This window comes from Babylonia areolata, chromosome 1 (assembly GCF_041734735.1).
Source record: "Babylonia areolata isolate BAREFJ2019XMU chromosome 1, ASM4173473v1, whole genome shotgun sequence".
Classification (NCBI taxonomy): domain Eukaryota; kingdom Metazoa; phylum Mollusca; class Gastropoda; order Neogastropoda; family Buccinidae; genus Babylonia; species Babylonia areolata.
Genome location: NC_134876.1, coordinates 81,108,193 through 81,122,705, shown reverse-complemented (window position 1 = coordinate 81,122,705; position 14,513 = coordinate 81,108,193). Strand labels below are relative to the sequence as shown.

General features: G+C 41.0%; 1 protein-coding gene across 3 annotated transcripts in view; it reads right to left on the bottom strand.

Moving 5' to 3' along the window:
• Positions 1-14,513, bottom strand: part of LOC143288092 (sodium-driven chloride bicarbonate exchanger-like) — a 67,818-nt gene that overhangs the window by 10,852 nt on the left and 42,453 nt on the right. For all 3 annotated transcript variants that reach the window (XM_076596377.1, XM_076596393.1, XM_076596386.1), the window contains 10 exons: positions 13,890-14,023; positions 12,115-12,577; positions 11,414-11,527; positions 10,159-10,320; positions 8,217-8,395; positions 6,980-7,052; positions 5,306-5,551; positions 4,312-4,443; positions 2,909-3,120; positions 1,479-1,889 (listed from right to left, as the gene is read on the bottom strand). In XM_076596377.1, coding sequence (XP_076452492.1) covers positions 1,487-1,889; positions 2,909-3,120; positions 4,312-4,443; positions 5,306-5,551; positions 6,980-7,052; positions 8,217-8,395; positions 10,159-10,320; positions 11,414-11,527; positions 12,115-12,577; positions 13,890-14,023 — 2,118 coding nt within the window. In that variant the 3' untranslated portion in view covers positions 1,479-1,486. The remainder of the gene's footprint in view (positions 1-1,478; positions 1,890-2,908; positions 3,121-4,311; positions 4,444-5,305; positions 5,552-6,979; positions 7,053-8,216; positions 8,396-10,158; positions 10,321-11,413; positions 11,528-12,114; positions 12,578-13,889; positions 14,024-14,513) is intronic.

Genomic DNA, 14,513 nt, shown 5'->3' with positions numbered 1-14,513 from the left:
TGTTAACTGGGTATTACATACTTAGCACCACTACAGAGAAAAACTGTGTCCAGGGTCCACCTCACCCTATCATAAAGAGAGCCAGAAGTAGAGGGCCCAGAGTGTCCGCGAATTGACTGTGATCATGCCTTAATTTTAGCCTGATCGCCCAATCAAGCCACAATTGGACAAAAAACAAGAACGCCAAAGAATCGACAGACAGATAGAAATACGAAAAATCTTAGCCGTATGAAGAGCACAGGAACAGGAATCGAGATGGCTGCCGGAAAAAGAGGGCGCTAGTCAGGGGGGCACATGGGAGGTTACCTACTTTGGGAGGTTATCGGCCATAGCTACTTTCGTTTTCTCTGAACAGGCGGATAGTAGTTTGCACAGGACAGGAATGTCAGACCCCTGCCGGAGTCTGCACTAGTGGGTCACAGTTAAGTATGTGTAATTAAAAGACAATTTACAAACAATGGAGAAATCCTTCCAGTAAATAATACTGAAATCATAAGACATAAAGTCATATTTGTCCAGGGCAGGCCCACATCAACCAATGTCAAGACATGACTGCAGCTTCACTGTCAAGTAAGTTTTGGCAAACAATCTGACACGAAAAAACATTTTTTGACAAACAGCCTGACACGAATAAATAATTCTTGACAAACAGCCTGACACGAATAAATAATTCTTGACAAACAGCCTGATGCAAAAAAACATGTCCAGACAAACAACAGGACTCAAACAAAACAAGTCCAGACAACAAACAATTTGACCCAAACAAACGAATTTAGGCAAATAATCTGGCCCAGACAACAACAAACATCAGGTGAACAGCTCCTGGAGACCTGAGCAGTAATGCAACCATAATGCATATCCATGCATGCAAACATTTAAGAAATGAAGAAAGAAAGATTATAGATATATATATATATATATATATATATATATACACACGCACATCATTACATATCCCCTGTTTGTCGTGATATCTGACTGACCTTTGACCAATTTTGGTAGCTCTCCTCACGTCAGTCTGATGACAGGGGGCATGTAGAGTTATCAGTTAAGCTTCCTCCCACTTCATCCACTTTCTCTACCCATTCATCATCTTATGACAGACTGCAAAACTTACCATGACCTCTGGCACGGATTCTGGTTAATCTGATACTCAATGGAGTTGTGACAAACAGAAAAGCCAGCTGAAAATGATGAACGATTTATCTTGGGACTGGACTGGACAATCTAAGCAGTTCCGGAGGAATGCAAAAGAAAATAACCCTCTTACGTCTATTTCCAGGTGCACAGTTGTACCATCCTACATTCTTGAGCCCATTCCCTTCTTGTTTATGAGAGGGAACTGCAAATGTTGGGGGAGGGGGGGAATACATTCCCCTTTTTTTCTTTTCTTTTTTTTTTTTTTTTTTTTTTTGCAGGCAACATTCATTTATCTGTACAATATGTGTTTCTGTAAAATAAAATGAAAATTAAATTACCATTCTGTTCATGCGTCCATCATCTGCGTGTCTGCATCTCCCTTCTCTGCAGAACTGCTGCCGCCTGAGGAAAGACTGTTGAGTGAATAGGTCACTGGAGGGAGAGCGGTAGTGGAGTTTTCCTTCTGCTCTTCATGTCCATTAGTGTAGAAGTTCACCTTTGGCTCCTCATGTTCGGCAGTGTGGAAGTTTTCCCTTTCTTTCTGCTGTTCCTGTTCATCATTGCTGAAGTGTACCTTCACCTTGTGTTCTTCTTCGTGCTCTTCATCAATGTAGAAGTGCACAGGGGGCTTTTTCTTCCTGTGCACAACACTTTCTTTGGGCTCCTCCATTTCAATGATGGCAGGACTGCTACTGGTTCGGTCGATACCGTTGGTTTCTCGGTGCTTCTTGCTGTGCTTTCTGTACTTTCTGTTAGGGAAAAGGAATAAACAGTACGGTCTTTTTTGTTTCATGATTTCTGCTCTTCATCCTCTCCCTTATAACCACGAAAGGTGCTGAACTTGTGTGTGTGTGTGCTGATGTGAGTCTGTATGTGTACACATGTGCATGTGTATGTATCCCTCTGTGTAATGCATGTGTTATGTGCACAAGGGTACATGCGTATATACATGTGTGTGTGTGTGCCTCTGTGTGTGTGTGTGTGTGCGTGTGTGTGTGCGCCCCCCCACGCGTGTGTGTGTGTTCATGTGTGTGTTCGTGTTTTACTGTATTAAATAGTAGCATTAGCAGTAGCAGCAGTCATAGTAGTAATAGTAGTTGTAGAAATAGTACTTTCATTTCATATCATTCCATATGGTAATATTTGTGTGCATGCGTGTGTGTGTGTATGTACTGTTAAAGCTAATTTCATGCTAGTTATGCATTTCTTAGTAGTTTTCTACCTTTTCTTTGTTATCCTAATTTCTCTTTCCCCTCTCCCCACCCCACCCCACTTCTTAAATTTTTTAATTTTTTAATTTAATTTTATTTTATTTTATTTTTTAATTGTCTAATATCACTAATAGTGAAAGGACACTAAACTAAAGAACGAACACACACACAAACACACTTACTCTCACACAAACACACTCTCACTCACTCACTCATACACACACACACCATCACCACCACCTTCCTCACACGTACCAGCCTTCTTTTTCCATGAATCACTCACAGTACACACACACACACACACACACACACACACACACACAACCCAAAACCACATGCACCAACCTCCCCATCCTCCTTCGACTACCCACTCCCCAAACCCACATCCACACCCCCTGACCCCCACCCTCCCACACACACACACACTCACACACCACCACCACCACCACCACATGCACAACCGTCCCCGTCCTTCTCTATCCACCAACTCCCCAATGCCCCCGCACCCTCCCCTCCCACACACCCACCCACACACACACACAGAGACAAACACAAACCGCTGTTTGAGGGCAGAGTGCGTCTCATCCATGCAGTTCTTGAAGCAGGTGGAGGACTCGTTGTGCACGATGGATTTCCACAAGGCCGAGCGCGACACCTCCTCGCTGATGTTCACCTGGTCCAGGTTGGCCGCGATGGTGATGCTCTCCAACTGCTGCCCCGCCACCACCACCTGTACGTCCTCCCCCGCCACACCGCCCTCTTCCTCACCCTGACAGACACACACACACACAGGGAGTGAGGGAGTGGCTGGCCCAATCAGCACTGTATAGTATTGTATTGCATCGTACTGTACTCCATTGTACTGTACTGTACTGTACTGTCCTGTACTTTCCTGTCCTGTCCTGTACTGCATTGTATTGCTGTTTGACAGTCGCATCAGCCAAGTGGTTAAAGCGTTGGACTTTCAATCTGAGAGTCACAGGTTCTATTCTTGGTCACACCACCTCATATTGTATTGTATTGTATTGTATTGTACTGCATTGCATTGCATTGTATTGTATTGTAGTGTATTGTATTGTATTGTTGTTTGACAATCACATTAGCCAAGTGGTTAAGCATTCGATTTTCAATCTGAGGGTCCCAGGTTCTATTCCTGGTCACAGCACCTTGTATTGCATTGCATTGCATTGTATTGTACTGTACTGTTTTGTTCGTGTCTACAAGTGAATATGGGAGTTACAGCCCACAAACAAAGAAGTAGTAGTATTACTTTTTGTCACAACAGAATTCTCTGTATGAAATTAAGTCTATTCTCTCAAGGGAAAGCGTGTCACTAAAATGCAACGCTACCTTTTTTTTTCGTTTTTCTGTCTGCAAGTGTACTTGTTTCACTGTCAAAGTGGATTTTTCTACTTAATTTTGCTAGGAACAACTGTGTAAATGAAATAAATTGATCAATAATTGAATAAATATCACTGCCAATAATTTTGTACAGATATGTCTGTCACCTCTTCTAGATGGATGTAAAATCCAACATAAATGAAATAAGCTTACAAACAATTAACAACAGCTTCAGATCAATTCCGTTTATATGCTCCACATGCAAATGCGTTACAGTCAGCCACTGTTCTTTCTCTGGACCTTACACTAGGAATGAGCTCCCTCATTTGTTCGTCAAACCTCTGCTCTCAGCTCTTTCAAATCTGGCCTTAAAACGGGCCTCTTTCCAAAGCAGTCCTGCCCCTCTCGTCCCTCTACCCACTCTACAGTTTCTCTCACTTTCTACTAACATGTGTTTAAAGTCTTATCTTGCATCTCTCTGAATCACAAACCTTTCAATGCATGTGAAAGACTGGTATGTAAGCGCTCTGGTTTGTCTCTAAACAAGATTCAGCTCCACATCAATACTGTATGATTATCGATATTTCGCTGTCAATACTGATCACAGGTGTGAAGTTACCTCTTCGTTTTGCACATTCTCGTCCTCCTTGGCCCTCTTGAAAGATTCTGGCATGATATCATCCAGCCACTTGAGTTCATTCTGAGTAAACACCTTGTTCAGTCCAAAGCGAACGAAGCACATCGCCAACACCTGAACATACACACATGGAGAAAATAAACAGAACAGACTACCCCCTGAAACAGGAGTGTGGCTGCCTCAATCGCTGGGTAAAAATCTGTCACATGCATGTAAAAGCTCACACTGGTAAATGTGAGTGAATCTGGAAGTTACCGAAGAAGCAGCAGTTGAACAGACTGTCTGCACCCTTCCCTCTTAAAATTCCCTCTGGTATGACTGGTGAAAATGCCTCTCAAACTATATCACAGTATGCACTTTCAAGTATGCATTCATAATCTACAGCTTCACAGGAAATCACAAGATGAAAACTGCAGCAGTATTACAAAAAGTTACTGCACTAAGAGTTACCACTGTGGTGTCTGCAGTAGTGACATGCATCAAGCAGTATGGACAGAAGTAGTCGTAAAAGCAGCATGTAAAACTACAGAAGCAACAGTAGTAAAAAGTAGTGTTGGCATCTCTACAGTTGCAGCAGAAGTGGTTAGGAGCCACAGTATTTGCAGAAACACCAAGAACAGCAGCTGACAGTTCCCCTTGATCTTTTTCTTACCAACAAAAAAAAAGTGACTGTAATATTACAATAACTTACAAACCCTCGCAAACCCAAACCACAGCAGATAACAGTTCCCCTAAATCATTTTCTTACCAACAACAAAAAGTGACTGTAATATTAAAAACAACTTTCAAACCCTCGCACACCCAAACCATAGCAGTTGACAGTGACCCTAAATCTTTTTCTTACCAACAAAAAAATAAAAGTGACTGCAATATTACAACAAACAACTTACAAACCATCACACACACAAACTACGCCCCCAACCTCCTCTCCTGGTTTTTTTTTTTTTTTTTTTGACGCCACCCTCCTCCCCCTCACCATGAGAGGGAAAGCAATGCTGGCCTCCTTGATCATCTTGATGGCACAGAGGGCAGCCAGACAGAACACCTGGATGAAGGTGAAGAGGTGGACGCGGCGGACAGGCACGTGTCGCAGGTACAGGAAGTCAGGCTGATACTTGGCGGGCATGAAGGCTATGGCGATGCGATCCATCAGCTGCATCCCTCGTAGCGACGACACGCCCATGTACAGGAACACCCCATACAGCACCGGCATCGGAATCACCTGGGGGGGGGGGAGAAAAAAAGAATGACAAAAACTTTTTTCTTTTTTGTTTGTTTTTGGTCTGGATGGTATAAACCCAACAGGAAAGTCTTTTCTGCTGTATGCTGGTAAAGAAGTTTCAACATTATGCAGGTAACGAAATCTGAACTGTATGCAGGTAAAAAAGTCTGAACTGTATGCAGGTAAAAAAGTCTGAACTGTATGCTGGTAACTAAAGTTCAGGTAAAGAAGTCTGAACTATATGCAGGTAAAGAAAGTTTAGGTAAAGAAGTCTGAACTGTATGCAGGTAAAGAAAGTTCAGGTAAAGAAGTCTGAACTGTATGCAGGTAATGAAGTCTGAACTGTATGCTGGTAAAGAAAGTTCAGGTAAAGAAGTATAAACTGTATGCAGGTAAAGAAGTTTCAACAGTATGCAGGTAACCAACTCTGAACTGTACACAGGTAAAGAAAGTTCAGGCAAAGAAATCTGAACTATGCAGGTAAAGAAGTCTGAACTGTATGCAGGCAAAGAAGTCTGAACTATGCAGGTTAAAAAAAGTCTGAACTTCATGCAGCAGGTTAAAAAAAAAAAGAAGTCTGAACTGTATGCAGGTAAAAAGTCTGAACTGTATGCAGGAAAAGAAATCTGAACAATATGCAGATTCCTTCCATGTCCACACCTGCTGGGAGTTCATGTCAGGACTGCTGAATATGTTTATGACAGCTAACAAATAAACCAACAGTGTCAGGTGCCACCAGGGAAGTCAGACTGGCACGACCAGAAATCTAAAAAAATGATGGTGGAACATAACTTCTTTTTTTTTCACCCACTTTCATTTGTCTCTTAAGTCCCAAAACATCAAAAATGGTAAAAATAATCAGTATGGTCAAAACAATGCCCATGGATATGCAGGAAAAGAAGAACTAAGTTACTGGAAAATAAAACAATCAGCAGAAGAAGACTGAATAACTGTAAAATAAAACAATCAACATTATGCAGGTAACGAAGTCTGAACTGTATGCAGGTAACGAAGTCTGAACTGTATGCAGGTAATGAAGTCTGAACTGCATGCAGGTAACAAAGTCTGAACTGTATGCAGGTAACAAACAAACAAAAATAACTAAAAACAACAAGCCATGATCATGATCCATTTGTAGACAAAGACCTCATAAATATCCTCAATCACAAATGACCATCACTCTGAATTTCACATGCAGTAATGACAATAATCATCCACTTGCAGACGAGGACATGAATTCTGCATGCACTAACCAATTACGATTTTCAAAAAATGTCAAGAAGCTCTAAGCGTGCTAAATCCTTTTGATGCCGTCAAACATCAGAATGCCTATCCTGCTTTTTAAGGGTTTTTTTCTTCCTCTTTTTTTTCACAATTCAATGGCATGTTTGACAAGAAAGGGTTGAAGGGTCTTCACATGATACTCACTCTCAGCACTGAGGTCATGGTGACGGAGATTCCAATGAACAGAAATATAGTAATGCCAGTCACTCTCTGCTCCCTGCAAAAGTCATAAGACTGTTCACTACACCTCAGATCTCAACTGTTTTTCAAACTACCTGCTGTATGTATGACGTAACGATCAAAATATTTAGTTCTTGGTTATCCTCAGTCCATGGTAAACTTTAACATTGCCATTTTCTCTGGAAATACTTTGTCTGCCAATACCAAATTTGGCTTAAACATAGTACGAAAAAAAAAATCTTCACAGTCATACCAACAATAGGTTTAACTCTCCCGAATCAAGCTGTATATCCAGATCATTAATAGTTTATTTCGTTGAGATCTGTTCAAAAATCCGAAAATTCTAAAAACTGCTTCCCACTGAGTTGTTAGAAGGTAGGTTGTGTTTGGTAAGAAGATGATATGACCTTGTTTTTCTTGTTCACAATTAAAAGGAAAGAAATACAAATTCTGGACAGAACACATACAGTGATACTAATTACACCATCAACAGGTTTACTGCAAAAAATATTCAAAAGTAGACACTGAATTAACTGGAATGAACATAAAAGAAAAACTGAATCGATCCTTTCTTTCAGCCCGTTGTGGACTGGTTTGTGCAGATCTAGAGACTACCATGTGTTGCAAAGTGCTTGAAGCAATGGCAATGTCACCTTTTCCGCCGAAATAAAAGAATAACTGAGATATGATAAAGCACACAAAAAACATGATTCAGATGGCATTATTACGTCCAATAAAATCACGTCTATTTATTGCACAAAGAAGACAACAACAATATTACTTTAAATATCAAATTTAGTCAAATGACATCAGATGCACCAAAGCAGTGGGGATTAGTCTGCTTCCTTTGAAACTGAAAATGCACGGTTGAATCCCGCTCGCATGCATTTTTTTTTTTTCCCAAGCTTATTTTATATATCATATAGAACACTTTTTAACGATTTTTTTTTTAATGTCTATTTTTTTCTCCTCATGATTCCTTTACTGGATAACACGTGAAACACAAGTGAGTCTTGAACGCTTTGCCTCTTGTTTTTCATGAGTGCGTCTCTTTGTGTGGATATCAAACTTCTTTTGTTGCACAGCAGTCAGTGAGCAAAGAATCTATAAGGAAAGGGAGCCAGTTCATGAAAGACAACCCTAAATGGCTGAACACACACACACACACACACACACACACACACACTAGCCAACAACCCACCGGACTCCCAAGAACTTGGGCTGTTCCCCAGGGGCAGAGCACTCCGACTCCTTCTTCAGGCTGCTGACGTGGTTGATGGAGAGGACAGTGGCCGCCACAAACCAGGGCAGACCCAGGATGGAGCAGATGATGATCAACACAGCCACGATGAACAGATCCAGATGGTAGCCACACCCTTTCTGTTAGGAAAATGGGCAGTTAGTAGTGTATTTCACATTTTGTTAAATATGCTCACCATGTCAAACTGATGCAAACTAGTCCAAGCCTAATGGTTTGCTCTGTTTGGCCAATATTTGCGACTAACCAAGACATCCTGATGGTAGCCACACCCTATCTGTTGGAAACAATGGAGTGTTTGTAGTATACTACCTGTTTGGATAAATACACTTACCATGTGAAAGTGATGCAAACAAAGCCTAAAAGTTGCAGCTGACTCAATAACAAGACATCCTGTTCTTAGTCCATCATCTGCTAAACTATCAAATGCCATTTCTGGCCAAAACTGGTAACTCATTCTGATGGCCACTGCTCACTGAGATAAACAGACTATCCAGCTGCTCTGTCTTGGCCAGCCTTTTATGCAACTGTTTATGCTTGTTGTTTTGCATGGCTCCCTGGGACATTTTTGTCCAAGAATTTAAGACTTTTCCCTTGTTTGCACCAGTTCTTGACATTTAATTTGAAGTTTTGTTTTCTCATTCAATCTCAGTCTCAATCTTGCTTCACTGGTGTTCTATCATTTATTTTGTCACAAAGGATTTCTCTGAGTGAAATTCAGGCTGCTCTCCATGGTGCGATCATGTTGCCAAAGAGCAGCGCCACCCCCTTTTTTTTTCTTTTTTTTTTGAAACTTATTTCTGTCTGCAAGCATTTTTGTTTTACAATCAAAGCGGATTCTTTTGGCAGAATTCTTCCTCTGGTTCTTTTACGTGCACTAAGCGTTTGCTGTACAACAATCACAACACCACTGTGCACTGATGACACACTATGTGATTACGAAGAATCCACGTCTCATCCTGCTGAAGTGCATGTCACTCAGGTCACTGCCATAAACTCCATATCTGAAGTCTCATGTTCAAGCCTAGTCCACAAAACAAAACCCTCACTTCCACCTCTTTTCTTGATTTCGTGTACATTGGGAACAGTTTGTTTGTTTTTTTTGTTTGTTTTTTTTTAGTGTAAAGAACTTCTAGTTTGAAATTAAAGAAATATATTTGTTGCTTTTTAAGACATCAGTGTTGTTACAGACCTCTTTTATAATATGTTGATATGATGATAATTGGCTAATAATGTTTCAAACATCTTTTATTATTATTCCATGATGTAATTTCAACAGGTCAATGATGAACACTTATCTCTAACCATGCTCCGAAAAAGAATAATCTGCTTGACACTAATATTTGTGTCAATAAAAAATAAATGAATAAATAAATAACAGATATATATTGGATGGGAATGAAAATTTTGCCTAAGTAAACCAGGTTATTCTGTAATCCATACTTGCTTTAAACAGACTCCACTTACATATATAACCAGTACAATAATGGCCACAGATGTGTGTGTGTGTGTGTGTGTGTGTGTGTGTGTATGTCTGTCTGTGTCTATCTATGTGTCTGTTTGCCCCTCTCTCTCTCTCTCTCTCTCTCTCTCAAGGAAGTTAACTCTTTCACCACCAATGTCGCATTTCACACCAGCATTTCAGCACCAGCCAGATTGAACACCTATGTTTCTGAAATGCGACCAGATCATGGGTCAGTTATTCACAAACCTACTGCTCTTAACTTTCAGTGGTAGGATAGGCCATCTTTCATTCACATCACAGGGACATCACCACCTATTCTTAGACGCCATTCTTTTTCATGCTTCTGGCACCACAGAGAGTGTTTCACTCTAAACTGACTGGTGGTGAAAGGGTTAACAAGGAGAAAAGCGCAGGACTGACCATCAGCTTGTTCTCCTTGCGGTTGACGATGACTGCAGTGATCTGCTGGTCCATGAAGATGAGGATGACGGCCAGCAGGGCAGGCATGATGCAGCCAACGGGAGTCCAGTTCGGGTTCTTCTGGAACGGCACGATCAGCCAGCCTCGCTCAGGGTTGGTTGGCTGAAACACACACACACACACACGCCCACACACCACCGGTGGCAGCCACACAGGTGTTATGCTGTACTTAATTAAATGTTCTCTGCCCCTTTAAACTGTGCTTTGACCTTATATTCAAATTTTAAATGTATATACATTTTAAAAAATCTTACCCATATTGTTCCTCCATCAACGCTTTTCTTTGCAACATATTGTATTCACTACAGAGAAGATGCTACACATGCAGAAATCAGCTTGTGTCAGAGATGACTTCATATTTTTTTTAAAAGTGTGTAAATGTACATGTGTGTGTGTGTGTGTGTGTGTGTGTGTGTGTGTGTGTGAAAAAGAAATAGACACAACACTGTTTTTGCATTTTGGATTATCTTTCCTGACTCAAGCTAAATTGACCATTTCGGAACCTGACTCTGCAATGTAATTATATTGATAATTCATGTATTCTACTGCAACACTGTTTCAGACCAAGAACATTCACAGAATATCTTACACAGAAATATCCATTACATGAATCACAAAAAAGCCATGACAATACCATGTCCGGAACAAATAATCTGAAATAAATGAGCTATGTGAATACGGAGATGCTCACACCTTATGCTCATTGAGCAGTCATCAGTGCTCACACTCCCTCAAGAACTACTCTTCCTCTGACTGTTACCTTCTGAAAATTCCTTGTGTCAATACAAGAACCTATGGTGAACATTCTTTCTTCTTTACTGCTCCTCATATCTGGAACAACCTTCCTCATCATATCCGTTCATCTGAATATATCCCTGCCTTCCGCTTGTCACTAAAAACTCATCTTTTCATAACCTATCTGTAAGCACTCTTGGCTTCCTACTTTTCCAACACTGTCCCATGCCTCCCAATTCACTTTGCGTGTACGAGGAATGAGAGAGAGGGGGAAGAGGGGAGACAGAGTGGGGGAGAGAGAGTGGTCATAAGTGGTTTAAGAAATTTTTAAGTTTTCTCTTTCATGTAAAGCACCCTGAAGTCTTTGAGGGAAAGGGTGCAAAACAAATGTGCATCATCATCATTACTATTATATTATCATTTGTATTATCGAAGATAAGCTGTGAGGCCCAGTACTTACAGTGAAGCTGTCCGGGACATGGAGTTTTGGAGTGGGGATTCCCACAAGGACGTCCACTGTCACCATGATCAGAATGGCCAGCAGAACTGCAAAATCACTCACCACAGACCGAACCTGCAAACACCCATACTGTCAGTTTACTACTGGAATACACTTGCACACTTCCAGGATCTCTCTCTCTCTCACACACACAAACACACACACACACACACCACACACACACACCAAACACATGCACACACACACACACACAAACACCACTCACACACCAAACACACACAAACACCACATACACACACCAAACACATGCACACACACAAACACCACACACACACCAAACACACACACACACCAAACACACACACACACACACACCACACACACCAAACACATGCAAACAGACACACACACACACACACACACACACACACTCATTACAGTTAGTTTAATGCCACTTTTTTTTCCCAATTGATACAGTTCTCATGGAGTTGGATTTTTGGGGTTTTTTTTTAATGAAGTAAAAGCATATCTGACATGCACACATAAGCACACACAGACCCACCCACACACATACACACACACACACACACCAGAAATTAAATTCCAGTCAATCAAAACATTTCAGTTAAAAAATAAAAATAAAAAATAAAAATAACAACAACAGTATTTCCTCTTCACTGCTCTAAACAGGACAAACTCACCACGGTGCGACAAAACGGCGTGTTCCTGAAGACCTTCAGAAAGTAGCACAAAGTGAACGTTCCTAGGAACAGGAGCACTGAGAAGAAGAAGATACCCTGGTAGACCGGAGGATCGCATCCCTCCCCAACCAGCGTTCCATTCAGCAGCGTACAGTAGTCTTCGTCTATCACGTCCGTGGTGTTGCTGGCATCCACAATCAGCCCTGACAGGTTACAGGAACAGTTTGACACAAACACATCGTCCATAGGAGGCTTCATGGGATAGTCGTCAGCGATGCTGAGGAGTTTCCTGAAGGCTTCGTAGATGAAGATGAGGGAGATGAGGGCAGCGAAGGACTCCTCCGTGAAGCGGGTGATGTAGCGCACCATGGCTGACAGGTCAAAGGCCACTATGACCACCAGTAGCAGTCCTGTCCAGATGCCTATCCACAGCCGCATCTCCAAGTAGTCCAGATCCTTAGAACTGAACATCAGAAACTAAACTCTTTATTTGCTTTTTCTATAAAAAGAAAAAAAGGAAAAAAAAACAACAATGGATAAAACAGAAAAGTAATAAATATGCACGGAAAAAAGTACATTTTTTGCAAGCTATACCTCTGAAGTAAATTCATTATACTGCTTACAATTCTAAAAGACCTCACACTCATCCTTTTTTCATTCCTAAAAGACTTCACACACACACACACACACACACACACACACACACACACACACAGATTCAATGACAATGCTAACATATATCATTTCTGAATGAGACAGAACAACTTTAAAACTTCACAAGACAACAAATACATAACGAAGCCACCAGACAGAATCTATGTGACACAGTAACACATAACAAACTATGTACAGAACGATAAATTAATGTGCAAACAGCTATTTTCAGACACAAACACACACCATGAGCAGTTTCGAAAACATTTTTGATGTTTCTGAAAAAAGTGCACACCCATTCAGCAGTTTATAAGCAACAGTTGTGGTTTTTCAAAGTGAAACAAATGAAAGTGCACATGCAAGAAAGCATCTCTGATGCTCATTACGTTTGCTGCATACACTGCTGTTTGCTGAAAATTATGCAACATTTCAACATGCCCCCCCTCCCCCCAACTCCCGGAGAAAACTGTGCAAGTTCCTAAGCAGTCCATAACTTTCTGTGAACCCTATACGTAACAGAATGTCACTTCATGGTCCTTAACTTTTTTTGTGAACCCTGTACGTAACAGAGTGACACATCATAGTCCTTAACTTTTTTGTGAACCCTGTACAAAACAAGAGTAACACATCACTGCCCTTAACTTTTTTGTGAACACTGTATGTAACAGAGTGACACATCATGGTCCTTAACTTTTTTGTGAATACTGCAGGTAACAGAATGACACACAATGGTTCTTAACTTTTTGTGAACCCTGTACGTAACAGAGTGACACATCATGGTCCTTAACTTTTTTTGAGAACCCTGTACGTAACATGTACGTAACAGAGTGACACATCATGGTCCTTAACTTTTTTTGAGAACCCTGTACGTAACAGAGTGACACATCATGGTCCTTAACTTTTTGTGAACCCTGTACATAACAGAGTAACACATCATGGTCCTTAACTTTTAGCGAACCTTGTACATAACAGAGTGACACATCATGGTCCTTAACTTTTAGCGAACCTTGTACGTAACAGAGTGACACATCATGGTCCTTTACTTTTTGAGAACCCTGTACATACCAGAATGACACATCAACGAACACAACACTGCCCAAGAAGGGTGTGCAATCACTTACACACAGAACTGGTTGAGGATGGTTTCAAAGACCAGCACAGGTCCGGTGCTGCCCAGAATGGTGAGGGGCTGGCCGGCAAACAGGGAGTAGATGATGCCACAGATGGCCCCAGAAAACATGCTCTCCAGGGCAGCCTGAAAGCACAGCAGTGAACAGTGAGGAGTAAGATTTGCACACATACTCTCGTAAATTGGCATGTGCACACACACACACACACACATACATGTACACATGCACTTATTTTCATATGAAACAAACACATGCAAAATTGTCTGATATCGATTTTAGTGTAAAGAAATTATACTGAAGAAGAACAAGAAGAACACACACACACACTCTCTCTCTCTCTCTCACACACATACTGCACAAATGTACACATACTCCAGAAAAAAAACATCAATACAAACATAGAAAAATGAGAACACACACACATGAAAATGCCAACACACACTCTCTTACAAATACGTAAACACATACATATATATATAAACATGCATATGTGTGCTATATATGTACACACACAAACACACACACACACACACACACACTCAGAGACACACAGGAACAAAAGTCACTACATGTTTCTACAGAACCATACTTAAATTTGAAAAATGACAAACTTTG